The sequence below is a fragment of the Callorhinus ursinus genome, unplaced genomic scaffold (assembly GCF_003265705.2).
Source record: "Callorhinus ursinus isolate GAN/ISIS: 27379988/994484 unplaced genomic scaffold, GSC_fseal_2.0 scaffold14, whole genome shotgun sequence".
NCBI classification, from domain to species: Eukaryota; Metazoa; Chordata; class Mammalia; order Carnivora; family Otariidae; genus Callorhinus; species Callorhinus ursinus.
The window spans coordinates 9,763,185-9,781,204 of record NW_027397076.1 but is presented as its reverse complement, the minus strand read 5'-3'; the positions used below and the strand labels follow the sequence as shown (position 1 = coordinate 9,781,204).

General features: G+C 33.7%; 1 protein-coding gene across 2 annotated transcripts in view; it reads right to left on the bottom strand.

Moving 5' to 3' along the window:
* Positions 1-879: 879 nt before the first annotated feature.
* BLTP3B (bridge-like lipid transfer protein family member 3B) overlaps positions 880-18,020 on the bottom strand; it is a 120,943-nt gene continuing 103,802 nt past the window's right edge. For both annotated transcript variants that reach the window (XM_025882433.2, XM_025882432.2), the window contains 2 exons: positions 6,634-6,827; positions 880-5,020 (listed from right to left, as the gene is read on the bottom strand). In XM_025882433.2, the coding sequence (XP_025738218.1) occupies positions 4,901-5,020; positions 6,634-6,827 (314 nt within the window). In that variant the 3' untranslated portion in view covers positions 880-4,900. The remainder of the gene's footprint in view (positions 5,021-6,633; positions 6,828-18,020) is intronic.

Genomic DNA, 18,020 nt, shown 5'->3' with positions numbered 1-18,020 from the left:
TACCTTAATTTTTGTATTTCTCAAAAAAGGCAGAAAAAAATTATCAATTACTGTAATTTAATGAAGAAATGAGTGTTTTAAAAACATTACTGCTTTAGTGTTTCTATATCCTGTGTAATTCCAACTTCCAGTATTTTACATTTTCTAAAAGTAAACTTAAGTACAGCTCAAAATTTACTTTCCTGGGACACCTTGGGTGGCTCAGTTGGTTAAGTGTCTGCTTTTGGCTCAGGTCATGATCCCAGGGTCCTGGGATCGAGTCTCCCATTGGGCTCCTTGCTCAGTGGGGAACCTGCTTCTCCCTCTACTTGCCGCTCTCCCTGCTTTGTTCACTCAGGCCCTCTCTCTCTCTGGCAAATAAATAAATAAAATGTTTTTTAAAAAATTTACTTTTCTTGGCATCTCTAGGCACAAGTTGAAGTGAGATTGTTTGTACTTTAAGGAATTAGGCATAACTGATCTTGGGTATTACTCAATTTGTCAAAATTGAAAACTATTTCAGCCACTACTCTCTTGGCCTTATTTCCATTTTGTTTAGCTGATAGGACTGTCAGATCTTGACAGCCACAACACCATATGTTACAATCCAAGCCAGATGACATTTTGGCACTGTAGCAATTTTATGAAGTGATGTGCTAATTTTCTATTTCATGATGGTTTGAGATAAATCAACTATAAGTTCAGATATTAAAAATTCTGAAGAAAACAGTACAGCAAATTTCTCCATTCCCCACCTTTTTCTTTCACTATGGACTCAAAGAGTCTGACCCTTTAAATAACTACCACCACTTACTTTCTTCCTATGTTCCATATCCTTTCAATCCAACTGAGAGGAAAAACTTAATACCTAAAAAATATCCTTGATACTTTATCCACTCATTTTATTCTTTCAACGGATTTATTGAGCACCTACTATGTACCAACCACTGACTCTATGAGGCATAAGGAATACAAAGTTGAAAACAGACAACAAAAACACAATTCTTGTCCTCACGGAGTTTACAGTCTAGAGTCTACATTAATCAAATACTTATAAAATTACAAAGATGTTCAATGCTAAGTAGAGGTATGTGTTCATGTGATAATATACAACAGTGAGTCTTACTGTGTGACTGAAATTAAGGAATGCTTCCCTGAGGAAGTGATAAATAAGCTAAGATCTGAAATACAAATAAGAATTCAACTCAGCAATGAACAGGGGAAGGCATTTCAAGCCAAAGGAACATGAACAAAGGTTCCTATGGTAGAAGAAGCAGTTTAATTCTCACTTATTCCATATACTTCAAGTGCAATGAAGTACCAGTAAGTAACTGAAACATGGTGTACAATGAGGCTAAGCAGTAGTAGTAACAACTAACCTCTACTGAGTTTTTATTTTTTTTTTAAGATTTTTTTTATTTATTTGACACAGAGAGAGACAACCAGAGAGCACAAGTGGGAGGAATGGTAGAGAGAGAGAGAGAGAAAGAAGCAGGCTCCCCGCTCAGCAGGGAGCCTAATGAGGGGCTCAATCCCAAGACCCTGGGATCATGACCTGAGCAAAGGCAGACACTTAACCGACTGAGCCACCCAGGCGCCCCTATTGAGTGTTTTTAAAATTATGTGCCAGCCATTGTTTTAATGTTTTGAGACATTAACTCTTTTAATGCCCAGAATTATACTAAAAAGTAAATAGTGGCTCTAATATATAGGTCACATAAATATTTTTGTTTTCATCTTAAGAGCAAGAAAAAGCCATTAAAATGTCTTAAGCTAGGGGTGAGAATAGGGGTTGGGGGTTGCCTTGATTAAAACTGCACTTCCAAAGAGAATTCTGCCTGCAGTAGGGTGGATCAGAGGAGGGCCAGATTAGCTGTAGGAAGACCAGGTAGGAGGCAACTGCAGTAAAGGAGGCAAAAGGTGCGATGATAGCGAGGGAGGTGGTGAGTAGAGAGATGAGACACATTTGAGAGGTGACAGAACCTGGTAAAGAACTGCCGGGGGTGGGGAGAGTTAGCAAAGTGTCTAAGAGTAGTTCTAGGTTAGGAGTTTGGGAACCAGGGTGATAGTGGTACCATTCACTGAAATAGGAAATGCCTTGATTAGAGTGGAGGTTAAAAAAACACTTGTTGAAGTGGAACTCCTGTAGTGACAAATATCAAATAACTACAAAAAAAATCCAGAAAAGAGTTTCTGGTTAATTTTTCCACATATATTTTTGTGCAATAACATATAGCCATTCCTACATGGCTTAAATTAAAATAACACTTCATCACAACTAATGTCACATGGTGGTCTTTTGAAATTCCAGGACAAAATGAGAAAAGAAAAAAATACAAGGTACCAAGAAAATGTTTTTGACGTACATAAAATTAAAAGGCAAAACATGATTACCATTTCCTTCCCTGATCACTAACATCTCTGCTAGAGATTTAGGAAAAAAAAAAAAATCAAAATATGGCAACTTTTTTCCTAATTTATGGTCATTAAATAACCAGTAAGTTTATCATAGGGTTATTCCTATATTTCTCACTGTGAAAAAGGTTGGGATTAATATAAACAAAAATTCTCCCACTATCTTTTAAGTAGTTTGAAAAATATACACTCATAACACACACACAATTAAAAATATATTTATCTTTAAAAGAAAAACAGAGAAAAAGAAAATAAGGGATTCCTCTCCCTACCTCTGGCAAAATCTGTGAATTAATGACGAAGGTAAAATAAAAGCATATAACTGGGATCTAAATCAAAAGGTCAAGTTACTAATTGTGATTTCAGTCAAATCCCTTGTTCTTTTTAAGCCTTTGGGTTTTTTTTGTTGTTGTTTTTTTTTACTTCTAAAATGTGAGTAATACCTACCTCCCAGATTTGTTGTGAGAATTACATGAGATAATGTTTTTCAAAGTGCTTTATGAATTTTAAATCTCTATAAAAATAGTACTCACTATAAATTTAAAAAAATCCAACAAAGCATACAAGAATGCCCAGACCCATGTTAATTATCATTTCTATTGTTTATAGACTTTCCTTGAGAAGGCCAAGTAAACTGAAAAGGAATAAGAAAAACATTCAGCTTCTGTAACACTAAATGATTACACCATAAATTTAAAACTTCTATGGAGCAAATAGGTCAATCCTGAGAAACTGTAAGCTCTGAAGACATTAATGTCCCATCAATCCTGCTTTTCTATAAAGAGGCTGTTTTGTTGAATACATACCTACAAATCAAAAGTACTCTACATTATGGATATAAGCTGTATGTTTTAAATCTTTAACTAGACCTTTGCTTTTAATCTAAGACTACAATATACTTTTAGATTAACACGGTTTAATGTGATTTTGAAAATATTCTGAGGTAAAAAAATTAACAATTTAATTTGCTCTTTGCTATATCCTTAGCTCCTAAAACAGGGTCTGTATTTTTAAATAATGTCATTGAAAGTGGATGTTACAGAAGGAAAAAAAAAAGCCAGTACTGTTTTCAGTGAAATCTAAATCACTCCAACACTTAATGTAAATGAAACGTGTTTTTTCATCCAAGTATTCAGATATAGGGATGGCTATATAAGTCATGCCAAACAAGCAAAGCACCATAAAGTGACAAAATGTTGTTTAAAATTTTCAAGTATCTTAAAGAAAGAATAGTCTGAACTGTTTCATGTTATAGCTTAGATATATTTATGTTTTAAGAATGTTAATTTTAAAATAGACCCCACTTAGTTTAACTCTATCAGAAATATATTTTAAATCTTTAAAAATGTCTGTTTCTTAAACACTCATAAACTTATTTCATAATGCATGATTTTCTCTCTCATGTTGGTTTCAACCTTAACTATCCCTAGAAAATAGAATTCAAAATTTACTAATTATTCTTATTATAGAAGATAGTATTTATGTCACATACACCTTTAATCAAAACTAGCTTTATAAATACAATATGTGCAAACATCTACCTAATGATACTACAAGAATGGTATGAAATTATTTTACGTTTATGAAAAGAAAATTCTCTGAAAACATTCCCCTCAGAGAAAAGATAAAGGTAAAGAAATAATATAAATAGTATTAATTAAAATTCTTATACTTACAAATGCTGCCAAATTTAGGATAGTTAAATTATTCTTTTACTTTTAACAATAACTGTTTAAAGGAATGTACAAGTAATGCGTTTTAAATCAGTTGGCCATATACTGTAACGTTTTGCTTTTCTACAGTTTGTGCTTTTTATTTTTACATTTGCACGATCCTTTTAGCTGAAAATTATACCTTTAACTTACACAATTTATTCATCATTTTAATTTCTTTTTCATATTCTCAAGTTACCTTATAAGATCAGTAGGGTGATGATTTTTGAAATTTTGAACCCAGTCAATATAATTTATTAACTTGATTGGACTTTTCCACAGTAATTAAATAATTATAGATTTGAGTACATAAATCTAATAACATTTAAAATGTAAGCCTCATTTTAAATTACATTAGCCCTAAAAGCATTTGCATCTTTGTAAATAATAGTAATTATTAACAAATAGTGATAAATAAAATCAGCAATCTGTGAGAACATAACAGATTTCCACTTTTCTTTTTAAAAAGTGCCTATAATGGGATATCAAAATTAGGAAATGACATCTTCTTTCCATTAGGCATGTGATTATTTTACAGTATATGTGGACTTCCCTCTATCACACCAGTTTAAGAGTATGGTTAAACCCCAAAACACAAAACAACCAGAAGATTGTAATGCCATACCTAATACTTTCTAAACTGGCTTTCTAAACAGTCACCACTTCATCACATTCTATTTTATTTTATTGTCTTTTCATGAAAAGGAAAGTCTTCCACTAACTGGTAACATAACATTATAAATATAACCTCCCTACTCCAGAGCTATGATTTGAATTTTTGACTGCCACTCCTGCTATTCAACTGTCATCTTCTTTATATGATGAAGAAGAGCATCTTTTTCCAAGTGAGCCTCTGCAAGAGCCATTTTAGCTTTGGCCAATTCCTGTTTAAGAGATTCATTCTCTTCCATGAGCTGAAATGATAAATTTGGAAAATAACAGAATTTAATCATTTTCAGAAAATACATACTGTTCATATAGTACCTAAAGGTGTGACACTTGGGATAGTAAAAATACCCAATGCTGGTAAGAGTGCACTTAAGCTGAAATTGCTTTGAGAAGCACTTTAAAATGTTCATAAGTTTTGACCCAGCAATTTAAAACAAGAATTCACTCCTAATTTCCAAATCTAATAAGTGATTTTGTTTAATTTCCGTTTCTCTAGACCTCTCTGTGGTTTTACACATTGCCGACCTCGCTCCTCCTTCCTAAGCCTCTCTCTCTTTTGCCTCTTATGCCTCAGCTCTTTCATGTTTATCGTTCCACCTACAGACTTTTCTTCTTTTCCTCTGCTGTTTAAGAACCACTAGATTTTACTATGCTGTTAGATTCCATAATTGGTCATCTTATCACTTGAGTCACTCTCTTAGATGATCTCATCTACTCCTATGGCCCTATCACAGAACCCGATCCGGCACAAACTTCCGTCTTGAGCTACAGACCCATATTCTGAATATCTTATTAAATATTTTCATCTAGATGGCCAATAGGTCTCCCTCCCCACATTAAGACTCAGCTCAAGTACATTATCCTCTTGGAACTATTCTCTAACCCCTACCTATGAAGATTTAATGATAAAACTAAGAACTTTCTCCCCCCCAAAATACATTTATACAGATATATTAGTATATATACATTTAATTTCAAAGAGTTCTCAGACTTCTTTTAGTCCCAGCTTACGAATTCTTGCCTTATAGACCAAGTTGGGTATTTCCCTGTATTTCTCCAATCTCTAGCACAGGACGTGACACAGTATGTTATGACCTCAATTACATACCCCCAACTTTTTAGTTTCTTGAAAGAGATGATATATTGTTTAATTTTATATTCTAGCTCAAAGTTGACATCCAAAAAATTCAGATGAATGACTTTGGTTCTACCATAGAGAATTAAAATTCTACTGGATATTATAATAACAAAAAGAACAACTCAAATGTTAACATGTTAACAAATATTAAGAAGAAAGATTAGAAACGACAGTACATTCACATCATGTCACTCTGCCATTAACAATAAATATGAAGCATATGTAGCAATATGGAAAAATATCTGTTAAACCATGTTAAGTAAAAAAATATATAGCATATATACTAGAATAATCACTGTTTTGAAAAATTATGGAAAAGAGCCTGAGAGGAAAAATTTCTTAAATATACTGACAGCACTGCAGAAAGTTAGAATGCATTAAAGTTGTTTAAAAATATTTTTATAATACTTTTGCAAACTTAACAATAAGACAACAAAATGAATATATCCTCCAGGAATCTTTTCTAGATTCCAGGAACTAGTACTCTCCCACATTTACTCCTCTATCTTTCCATTAGACTACAACCTCTGTGAAGATTGGGAATATTTCATTCTTGCTCAACACTATTTCCATAGCATCTAACACAGTGCCTGGGCAAACACTCATAAACAAGCACTCAAGAAACATTATTTAATAAGTAAATAAATAATGTTTTAATTTTTAGTATATAATATTTCTTTTAATTGCCAGAACTGAATGAGAAATTTGTTTTCCCATTACCTGTTCCCTAGTAAAATCAAAGGAGCACTCAGGAAAGTTAACTGACTGAGAAGGCCAAGGAACCTCTGGACTCGTCTGAGTGGCTTGAGAGACACTATGTTTTTTCTTCCGATCATACTTCTCACTGGTAAGCAGCACTGAATCACTTTTGACTTTTTTTTTCAAATCATTTCCAGTGTTAAGCATCTGAGAATCTGACCAAAGAAATAAAATGCACAGATAACATTGTAAAATACATGATAAATATTAAGTTCTATTGTGAAAAACTAATTTTAAAAAATATATATCTATTAGTATGAAGACATTATTAAATACAAAACAATAAAGTCAATAAAACCAAAGTCTTATTCATTGAAAAGATAAAATCAACAAAAGTTTAAATTGACAAAAAGAAAGTTACTAGAATCAGAAATTAAAAAGGTGACATTACTATCAATCTTACAGAAATAAAAATGATTAAAAGGAATACTATGAAAAATTGTATGCCAATAAATTAGATAACTTAAATGAAACAGAATAATTATCCAAAACACAAACTACCAAAATGGACTCAAGAAGAAATGGACAATGCAAATACACATATAGCAGGTAAAGAGGTTGAATCAAGAATCAAAAAAACTAACCACAAAAAAATTAAAAATTAAAAATTAAAAAATTGAAAATAAATAAAAATTAAAAAAAAAACCCACTAACCACAAAGAAAAAGTCCACGCTCAGATGGCTTCAATGGTGAATTATATCAAACATTTAAATAACAATTAATTACAAATCTTTACAAACTTTTCTAAAATTTGAGGAGGAGCATTTCTGAATTCATTATATGAAGCCAGACAAAGAAACCACAAGAAAACTAAAATCAATATGCTTATAAATATGAACATAAAATCCTCAACAAAATATTAGCAAACTGAACCCAGCAATATATATAAATAACTATACACCATGGCCAAGTGCAATTTATCCCAGGAATGCAAGAGTGATTTAATATCCAAAAGTCAATTAATATAATAAATCACATCAGTACAATAAAACAAAAGCCCATGATCATCTCAATAGATACAGAAAAAACATTTGATAAAAGCAACACTTTCCCATGATAAAATCACTCTGCAGACTAGGAACAAAAGGAAACTTCCTCAATTTGATAAAGGGTGTCTACAAAAAACTCACAGTTAATACCATAGTTAATGGTAAGAAACTGGACATTTTCCCATTAAAATCAGGAGTAAGACAAAGATATTTGTTCTCACCATTTTTACTCAACATTGTCCTAGAGGTTCTAGCCAATGCAATTAGGCATACAAACAAAGTAAAAGGAATCCAAATTAGAAAGGATAAAATGAAACTACCTCTATTCACATTTGACATGATCTTGTATATAGAAAAAAAAAAAAAACCCTAAAGAATCCACTAAAAAACTCTTAGAACTAACAAATGATTTCAGCAAGGTTGAAGGATACAAGGTCAATATACAAAAATCAATTGTTATTCTCAACATTTATAATTAACAAAACTGAAATTAAGAAAACAATTTATTTAAAATGTCATCAAAAAGAATAAAATATTTAGAAACAAATTTTAACAAAAAAATGATGAAACTTATGCTCAGAAAACTACAAGTTTTCAGTAGTCTCTCTGAAATCAGCCATAGCAACATTTTTCTAGATAGGTCTTCTGAGGCAAGGGAAACAAAAGCAAAAATAAACTATTGGGACTACATCAAAATAAAATGTTTCTGCACAGCAAAGGAAACAATCAACAAAACTAAAAGGCATCCTATGGAAAGGGAGAAGATATTTTTATTTATTTATTTATTTATTTATTTATTTATTTATTTGAGAGAGAGGGAGAGAGCATGAATGGGAGGGGCAGAGGGAGAGGGAGAATCTCAAGCAAACTCTGCGCTGAGCTTGGAGCCAGACGTGAGGCTTGATCTCACCACCCTGAGATCACGACCTGAGTTGAAACCAAAAGTCGGATACTTAACCAACTGTGCCAACCAGGCACCCCTGGGAGAAGATATTTACAAATGACATATCCAATAAAGGGTTAGTATCCAAAATATATAAAGAACTGATATAACTCAACACCCCAAATCCAAATAATCCAATGAGCCAGCGTTGGTGGTATAGTGGTGAGCATAGCTGCCTTCCAAATAATCCAATGAAAAAATGGCAGAAGACATGAACAGACATTTCTCCAAAAAAAGACATCCAGATGGCGAACATACACATGAAAAGATGCTCAACATCACTCATCATTATCAGGGAAATGCAAATCAAAACTACAATGAGGTATCACCTCATACCTGTCAGAATGGCTAAAATCAAACACATAAGAAACAGTTAAATGTTGAGGAGGATGTGGAGAAAAAGAAACAGTTGTACACTGTTGATAGGAATGCAAACTGGTACAGCCAATGTGGAAAACAGTATGGAAGTTTCTCAGAAAGTTAAAAAGAGAACTACTCTTTGACCCAGTAATCACAGTACTGGGTATTTACCCCCCAAAATACAAAAACACTCATGCAAAAGGATACATGCACTTCTATGTTTATTGAAACATTATTTACAACAGCCAAACTATGAAAGCAGCCCAAGTGTCCATGGATAGATGAATGGATAAAGAAGATGTGGTCTATATATAGAATGGAATATTATCAGCCATAAAAAAGAATGAAATCTTGCCATTTGCAACAACATGGATAGAGGCAGACAGTATAATGTGAAGCAAAATAAGCCAGTCGGAGAAAGACAAATACCATACGATCTCACACATATGTGGAACTTAAGAAACAAAACAAATGAGCGAAGAAAAAAAAGAGAGACAGACAAACCAAGAAACAGACTCTTAACTAGAGGAACAAACTGACGGTTACCAGCGGAGAGGTGGGTTGGGGGATAGGTGAAATAGGTGATGGGTATTGAATATACTTATCATGATGAAATAAATAAATAAACCCAAAACTATAACGATAAACCATTTCATACCCACAAGATGCCTAAAATCAAAAAGTCATATAATAATGAGTGTTGGCAAACAACTGAAGTTGGAACCCTCAAACACTGCTAGTGGAAAATATGTAGGATGGTGCAGCCACTTTTGAAAACAGGCTGGCAGTTCCTCAAATGATTAAAAATAGTTACCATATGTCCCAATAATTCTATTCTTAGATATATACCCAAGAGAAACAAAAGCTTACACAAACATTTACAGGAGTATAATTCATAATTGCCAAAAAGTACAAACAACCCAAACATACATCAAGTAATGGATGGACAAACAAAATGTAGTATGCCCCATATAATAAATATATTATTTGGCCATATAAAGGAATGAAGTAATAATATATGCAACAACACTAATGAACTTTGATAATATCAAGTGAAAGAAGTCACAAAAGACAATAATACTGTATGATTTCACTTATATGAAATGTCCAGGACAGACAAATCTACAGAGATAAAAAGTAAATTAATGGTTGCCTAGGGCTGGAGAGGATTGGGGAGAGACTGCTGGTAGGGATGGGAGTTTTTTAGAGTGAAGAAAATGTTCTAAAACTGTGGTGATGATTGCACATTTGTGAGCATACTAAATACCACTGAGATATATATTTTAATTGGGTGAATGGTATGGTATGTGAATTGTATCTCAAAAATGCTTTCATTAAAAAATAATTATAAAAAACAAGGCATGGAATATCTTCACACATGGACATATTTTCTTACTTTTTGGATTACATGTAGTCAGAGCACTTTAGGTTGCAAGGGAACAGAAGCCCAACTCAAAAAGTGCTTTTAAAAAAGAAAATGTACCTAAAACTAATGTAACATTATGTGTCAACTATGCTTCAGTAAAAAAAAATAATAAAATAATGTTTTAAATAAAAAAGGAAAAATATTTGACTCTAACAGGGAGTCCAAGTGATGGTGCTTCAGTCATGGCTGGATACTGGGATTCATAAGATGTCTTCAGGACTGTCATTTTAGGAACCTGACTCTCTATTTCTCAAGTCCACTTTTCTTTTCCTTTGTGTTGGACCAGTTATATGATGGCACAGGTGGCTAATGGTGACCTCAAATAAATAAGTTCTACAGCCTGTGACCCTTTCTCTCTCAGTGTCCTTATCAATTCACCCAAAAAAGACTCAACACTTGGGTCAGTCAACTCATGTACCCCTCACCAAGTCCCAAAGGCTGAAGCCTTTTGACTTGTCAAGCTGTGTCCTATTCTCACTTTTGTGATAGGGTCACATGATTGTCAGGTCCACCAAAATAACATGAAATGAGAGAACGGCAGTTTGCCAAATCAAATTATATTGAGTGGACTAGAGAGAAATAATTTTCCCCTTAAAAAGACTCCAAGAAGTGGATAAAGTCAAAGAACAGAAACATTTTTTAAAGCTTTTGTTCACATTGCCAAATTACCTTCCCTGATGATTCTCTCAATTTTACCCCTATTCTATATATGGAGATAGATAGATAGATAGATAGATAGATAGATAGGAATAGTTCTATCTACATGGTTAAGTGCCATCAAATTGTGTTTTGGTCTGTTCTTGGCTTCATTTTACAATGATCTCAAATCAGAAACTATTTTTTATAATATTGTCTTGCATCAATTATGGTTTTAATAGTATAAGTAGAAAAAAAACTACAAAAACTGTTGTACTGGCTCCGACTAGCATACCATTCAGCTTGGTATTGACTGTAAGAGAAACCTAAAACACTAAGCCATGGGACAGCCAAGTTGTCCAGTCTTTCAACCATAAAAAACTAATAATTTAGTAATTTTATAACATACTTTCATTCTCAAACTTTTAAAGGAACAAAACTCCTTTTAAATGAAATCTGACCCAGAACGTTAATATAACCTAAAAATAAGAGCTGAGTTACATTGACTATAGTTAGGATAACAGACGACCCAGGACTTAATTCTATTTAGCTTACATCCCACTACTCATGGGATACTAAAAATAATGAAAAATCACAAAATCATTCTGAAACCCATTTATTTCAGTCACAGGGTGATGGAATGAAAGAAATGGGAAGGAGAGGGACAGAAGGGAAGAAGACATATAGGGAAAGGGAAGAAGGAATGAGGTAGAGAAGGAGCGGGGAGAGAGAGAGTGGAGGAGGTAGGGGAGGAAGGATGGGAAGAGAGGAAGAGGGATGTATGGGGTAAGGGGAGATAAAGAGGGATGGTAAGTAGAGAGGGGGAGGTAGGAAGAGAAAAAAGGAAGGAAATGGGAAGAAAGGAAGGAAATGGGAAGAAAGGAAGGAAATGGGAAAAAAGGAAGGAAATGGGAAGAAGGGAAGGAGGAAGAATGTAAAGATGAGAAGGACTGGAGAGAGATGGGAAGAGAGAACCTGTGAATGAAGGGGGTGACTGGAGTCTATTACAGTAGAAAGGCATATTTCTTTTTATTTGCTTTAAAAGAGCTTCTTTCAAATTTTTAGGACCAATTCTGATGAACAAATCTATGCCACAGATGAAATATGCAGCATTTTACAGTAACCTACTTTTTCCCTAGCACACGCTCTTTCAACTTGAAGAAGTCACTTGACCTAAGCTTAAATTTTTTCATTTGCTAAATGGGAGGTGATAAGAAAACTTGCCTTAATTATCTCAAAGGGTTTGGTAAGAATTAAATTAGTTAATAATTAGTGTAAAAGAACTTTATAAATTGGCAAGCATTATTCAAATATTAATTGTTAATAATACCACACTAGGTATTGATATATATTTGATTTTAAATATAGACTTTACTAGTTATTTGTTCATTCCAATAAAAGATTTCTATTCATTTTTCTTTTCTGGTCATACAGACTCTTCAGATTTAGGTTTTACACCATTCACTAGGTTTCATAATCAAAAAAATCTTTCCACCTTCCCAGTTAGGAACCATTACAGCAATGATTCTAGGAGTGTGAATGGCAGAGTTGCTTATCACAGACCTTTAAACATACACCGCCCCTCCCCCACAGCATTCTCATATAATCTAATAGTCCCTTCCTCACAATCCTTTTGGTTGAGAATCAATGCCATAATAGCCATTGCCCCAGATAGGACTATGCCAGGTCCCACCTGTACTGGGTTGGAAAAATGTTGTGAGCCAGTATACTACTATTAAAAGTAATTAAAAATACATGGCATGGTATATATATAACATACACCATATACATATATACACTAACCAACAAACATTTCCTTTTTCTCTTATTAGTAGTCTTATTAATATCTACCTAATCAGCCAATTTCACTGGAGCAAGAAATAAACTGTAGTTTACTATTGTAATTTTCTGAAAAATTATTTGAAGTTTCTCTAATTTAAAGTGGTTATTTAAAAACTGGCAACTGTATTTAAGAATGTCCCAAGAAAGTGTCAAGTATTATGATAAGCAGCAAAAAAGGCATGAAAGTACTTATGCGTTTATGATGAACCTTATTTAATCACATTAGAGCAGCTGCTAGTATACCTTAGAATAAACTAAAAGAAATGAAGAAAAATACTAGGTAAGCCACCATTACATCATCACAGCAACAAACACCTACAACTGATTTTGAAATAGTTACCAATAACATTATTTTCAATTCTCCTCCTTGCTAAATAAAACTGCTTCAAGGGAGGAAAAAAAACAGCATAGCTTCCCATTTCTTAAAAAAGCTGTTTCAGAAAGTCAGGCCATTCAAATCATCCCCCCAATGCCCTTGTAAATTCTAAGCAGCACATAAAATTGTTAATAGTGGTTTATCATGTCTGATGTATTAGTTTAAGTCATATTTATAATACATTATCATACTAGCTATATGGGTGATACACTAGGCTATGTGTTACATTATATACTTCATACACTGAAGACTCTACTGCAATTAATTTCCACATCATAAGAAAAATAACATCAGTCATCATATTAACAATCTGATTCATGACACTGCTTTTAGGAACACATTAAAATAAAATATGAGACACTATATAAAACAAAGCATACCTGTTTAGGCTCAAAATATGCTCTTTCCAGTGCCAATGGAAAACAACTGTAAAACAAATTATCTTGGATTTTGTACAACGCTAATATCCTGAATAACACAACATACTTTTCCGTCATCCCAATAAGCTGCTGAAAGGTGTATCTACAATAATTTACATGTATGACAGCTGGTGCTTAAATTCATATAATACTCTGAGTTTTGATATTTTGATGCCTGAGTTCTGATACTTTGAGTTTAGATTTTTAAAAATCTAGGATATGCCTTTTCTTCTAACATGTCATCACTACCTAAACTGCTTTGCTGAAAAGACCCAAATAAATGTCATTTTAAAGACATAAGAAAAAAAATTCTTAAAATGTAATACATTTAATAAGGATCGGCTTCTAGTTTTCAAAAATGTAAGAAATGAGGTGCATAAATATGTGAGAAATGACATAATGAAAAAGTAAAGATATTATCTTGCCTTCAGTAGACTAATAATTTAGATGTGAATTTTTTCAGAAAATCACACAACTTTAAAGACAAGTGCAAACAGAATTCCCATACTGAAATGATCTTCCTGCAAATATATCTTTGCCTGACCAGTGATTTGCTTTTGCTTTTAACTACTGCGTTAAAATACAGTTCACAATTGGCAAAATATGTACTGGACTAACTGTAAAATACAGATAAGAAATGAAGGGGAAAACACTCAAAGCAGAGAAATTTCAAAGCACCTTGATTTTTTTTGTTTAATTGAAAAAAAAATTTTTTTAAGTGAACTCTACACCCAACATGGGGCTTGAACTCACAACCCCGAGATCAAGAGTCATATAAAGCACCTAGATCTTTAAATTATTGTTTTTACTCATCAAATTGCTATTTAATTCTATTTCTCCAATATGTGTATGCAAGTGAATTTTTTTCAGACATTACAAACCTCTTATTTACAACAATATTGTTTTTGCTTTCGTTAGCAAACAGTAATTATTTGGTGAGTTAAGTTCTGCATTTAGGGATGTGAGAAATACCAAGAATCAATCTTGAGTGACAGAATTTTAGAGTGGGGAAGACTTAGAAATAATCTAATCTCACTCCATTGCCAATAATTCCCCAAGAACTACTTCAAGGATGTCTTAAAATTTATCAAGCATAAATATTTTATTTTCTGCTACTCTTTTGTGTTAATGACAAACCTTATTTCACCGAAAGGAGAGAAATGGTCTGCATGAACTGTATGGTTTAGAATTTGTTGATATTTCCTTGAGATTCAATTTCATAGGTATTTAAAATTTCCTGTTTTTTGAACCCAAATACATACTCATATAGATATATGCACATATACATGTATATATAAATATATACATAAAATTAAAGCCATTGAACATGCTATTCAAATTCTCCATAATTGACTTTTATGTACTTATTTTTAAAATATTTTTAAATGTACTCTGAAGCATGTTAAATTTTCTCAATATGATTATAGTATCTTAACAAGAAACGATTCCAAATAGGTTTGCTTTATATTTTTCAATTGTGCTGTTAGATGGATCAAAGTTTATGACTGGCATGTGTTTTGGGAGGTCTTTTATCAATATGAATCTTTCTTTGGGGCCAACACTTTAACAGGCACTTCACCAAAGAAGACATACAGATGGCAAATAAGCATATGAAAAGATGCTCCACATCATATGTCATCAGGGAAATGCAAATTAAAACAACTTACCACTAAACAATGATTTAGAATGGCTAAAATCCAGAACAGACAACAAATGCTAGAGAGGATGTGGAGCAACAAGAACTCTCATTCACTGCTGGTGAGAATATGAAATGTTACAGCCACTTTCTTATAAAACTAAACATAATCTTACCATAAGACCCAGCAATCACATTCCTTGGTATTTACACAAAGGATTTGAAAACTTATGTCCACACAAAAACCTGCACATGGATGTGTACAGTAGTTTTATTTACAACTACCCCAAACTGGAAGAAACCACAATGTTCCTCCACAGGTGAATGAATGAATAAACTGTGGTACATACAATGGAATATTACTCAGCTCTAAAAAGGAATCAGCTATGAAGCCTTGAAAAAACAAAATGGAGGAATCTTTAATGTATATTAGTAAATGGAAAATGCCAATCTAGGAAGGCTACATACCATATGATTCCAACTATATGACATTCTGGAAAAGGTAAAAACTACAGAGACAGTAATAACATTGGGGTTGGGGTGGGGAGGGAGGATAAACAGAGTACAGAGGATTTTTCGGGCAGTGAAACTACTCTGTATGTTACTATAATGGTGGATATATATCATTATATGTTTGTCCAAACTTACAGAGATTGTGTAACACCAAGAATAACGCTAATGTAAACTATGGACTTTGAGTGATAATGATGTGTCAATGTAGGTTCATCAATTGTAATACAAGTAACTCAGGTGGGAGGCTATGTATCTGTGGGGGCAGCAGGTATATGGGAAATCTCTATACCTTCTGCTCAGTTTTGCTATAAACCTAAAAATTCTCTAAAAAGTAAACTCTAAAAAACACCTCTCTGTCCCATTTTTTACTTTTAGTTTTAAATTTAATGTTATCTAATACTCATTTCCTTTTTCTTAGCCTTGGTACATATTTTCTCCCATCACCTATTTCCAGTGTTTTTGTCATTTTATTTAGAAGGACTATCTTCTTGCTGCACGTACCTGTAATTTTTTCCCCTAACACTATCTTAGTGCCTCTGTCTTTTAACAAGGGAATTTAAGGGCTCCTGGGTGGCTCAGATGGTTAAGCATCTGCCTTCGGCTCAGGTCATGATCCCAGGGTCCTGGGATCAAGCCCCTCATCGGGCTCCTTGCTCGGCGGGGAGCCTGCTTCTCCCTCTGCCTGCTGTTCCCTCTGTGCTTGTACTCTCTCTCTCTGACAAATAAATAAATCTTAAAAAAAAAAAGATATGTGTTTCTCCTACTCCAATCCATGTACCTCAGCATCTTTATAGACTCCTTTCCCCTAGACTTCTTTCCCTGTTCCCATGGCCTAAGATATCCCCTGCAAACTGAACTGTGTTTTGCTAGAACTACAGACCTTGGAGCTCCTTTGCCTATTTTTCCTTTTACTCTTTCCCTATTGTTTGTCATTCTTAATGGTTACCTCAATGTTTTTACTATACTTTTTAAACTTGTTTTTACTTCCCCCCCCTTTTTAGAATATACTTTGTTCAGTCTTCTGTATCTGTGCTATCCAAACAGCAGCCATTTATCAACATGTGGCTATTAAGATTCAAATTAATTAAATAAAATTCAAATCTAGTTCCTTAGTGGTCCTGGCCACATTTCAAGTGCTCAACAGCCACTTCATTACAGATTACAGAACATTTCCATGAGCATGAAGTTATACTGGACATTGTTGTTCTAGACAACCTATTCAACCTTTAGCTATGTCCACTGTTTTTAAGCTGTCTTTATTCACCCAGTCACTGAACAAGTATATTTTTCTGAGGATCTACTAGGTAAGAGAGTATTTTAGCAGATAGGGATAGCAATGTACCAAATGAATTCCTGCTTTCATGTAACTTACATTCTACTCAATAAATAAGAAAGAATATAGTAGAGCAAAAGATTCTAAGCATTTACTGAGAACAATAAAGCTGGGTTAGGGAGAAAAGGAGCTGTTGAGGATGGGAGAAGGATGGATGCATGCAAATCTCTATAAGGGGAGATTTTGACCAGAGACTCGCAAAAAGTAATGAAGTGAGGCATGGGGATATGAGAGAAGAGAATTCCAGGCAAAAGTAGTAGGAAGTAAAAACACCCTGAGATAGGAGTACGTCTCTGACAGGAGGCCAAGAGTGACAGGAGTGAATGGTGCAAAGAGGGAGAAGAGCAGGAAGTAAGGACAGAAAAAAGCAAAGAACAAGATCATGCCGGACTTTTTAAGCCCCTGGAAGGACCTCGGTAATTTTAATTGGCTTGAGAAGGGAAGCCAGTGGAGGGTCGTTAGCTGAGAAGTTATTTGATATAAATTACATTTTAAAAATGGCACTCTGGTTGCTGGGTCGACAATAGTGTAGGGAAACAAAGGCAGAAGACACACAATGTAGGAATTAATTATAATAATTTAAGCAGATTTGAAAGTGCTAGTGTTACAGATGGTGGGAAAAGGTCCAACTCTGGTTATCTCTTAAAGATACAGCTGGTGGGTTTTAGGTAAGCTATTGGTTTTTTTTTTAAAGATTTATTTATTTATTTGAGAAAGTGAGAATGAGAGAGAGAGAGTGTACATGAGGGGGGGAGGGTTAGAGGGAGAAACAGGCTCCTCGCTGAGCAGGGAGCCAGATGTGGGACTCGATCCCAGGACTCCAGGATCATGACCTGAGCCGAAGGCAGTCACTTAACCAACTGAGCCACCCAGG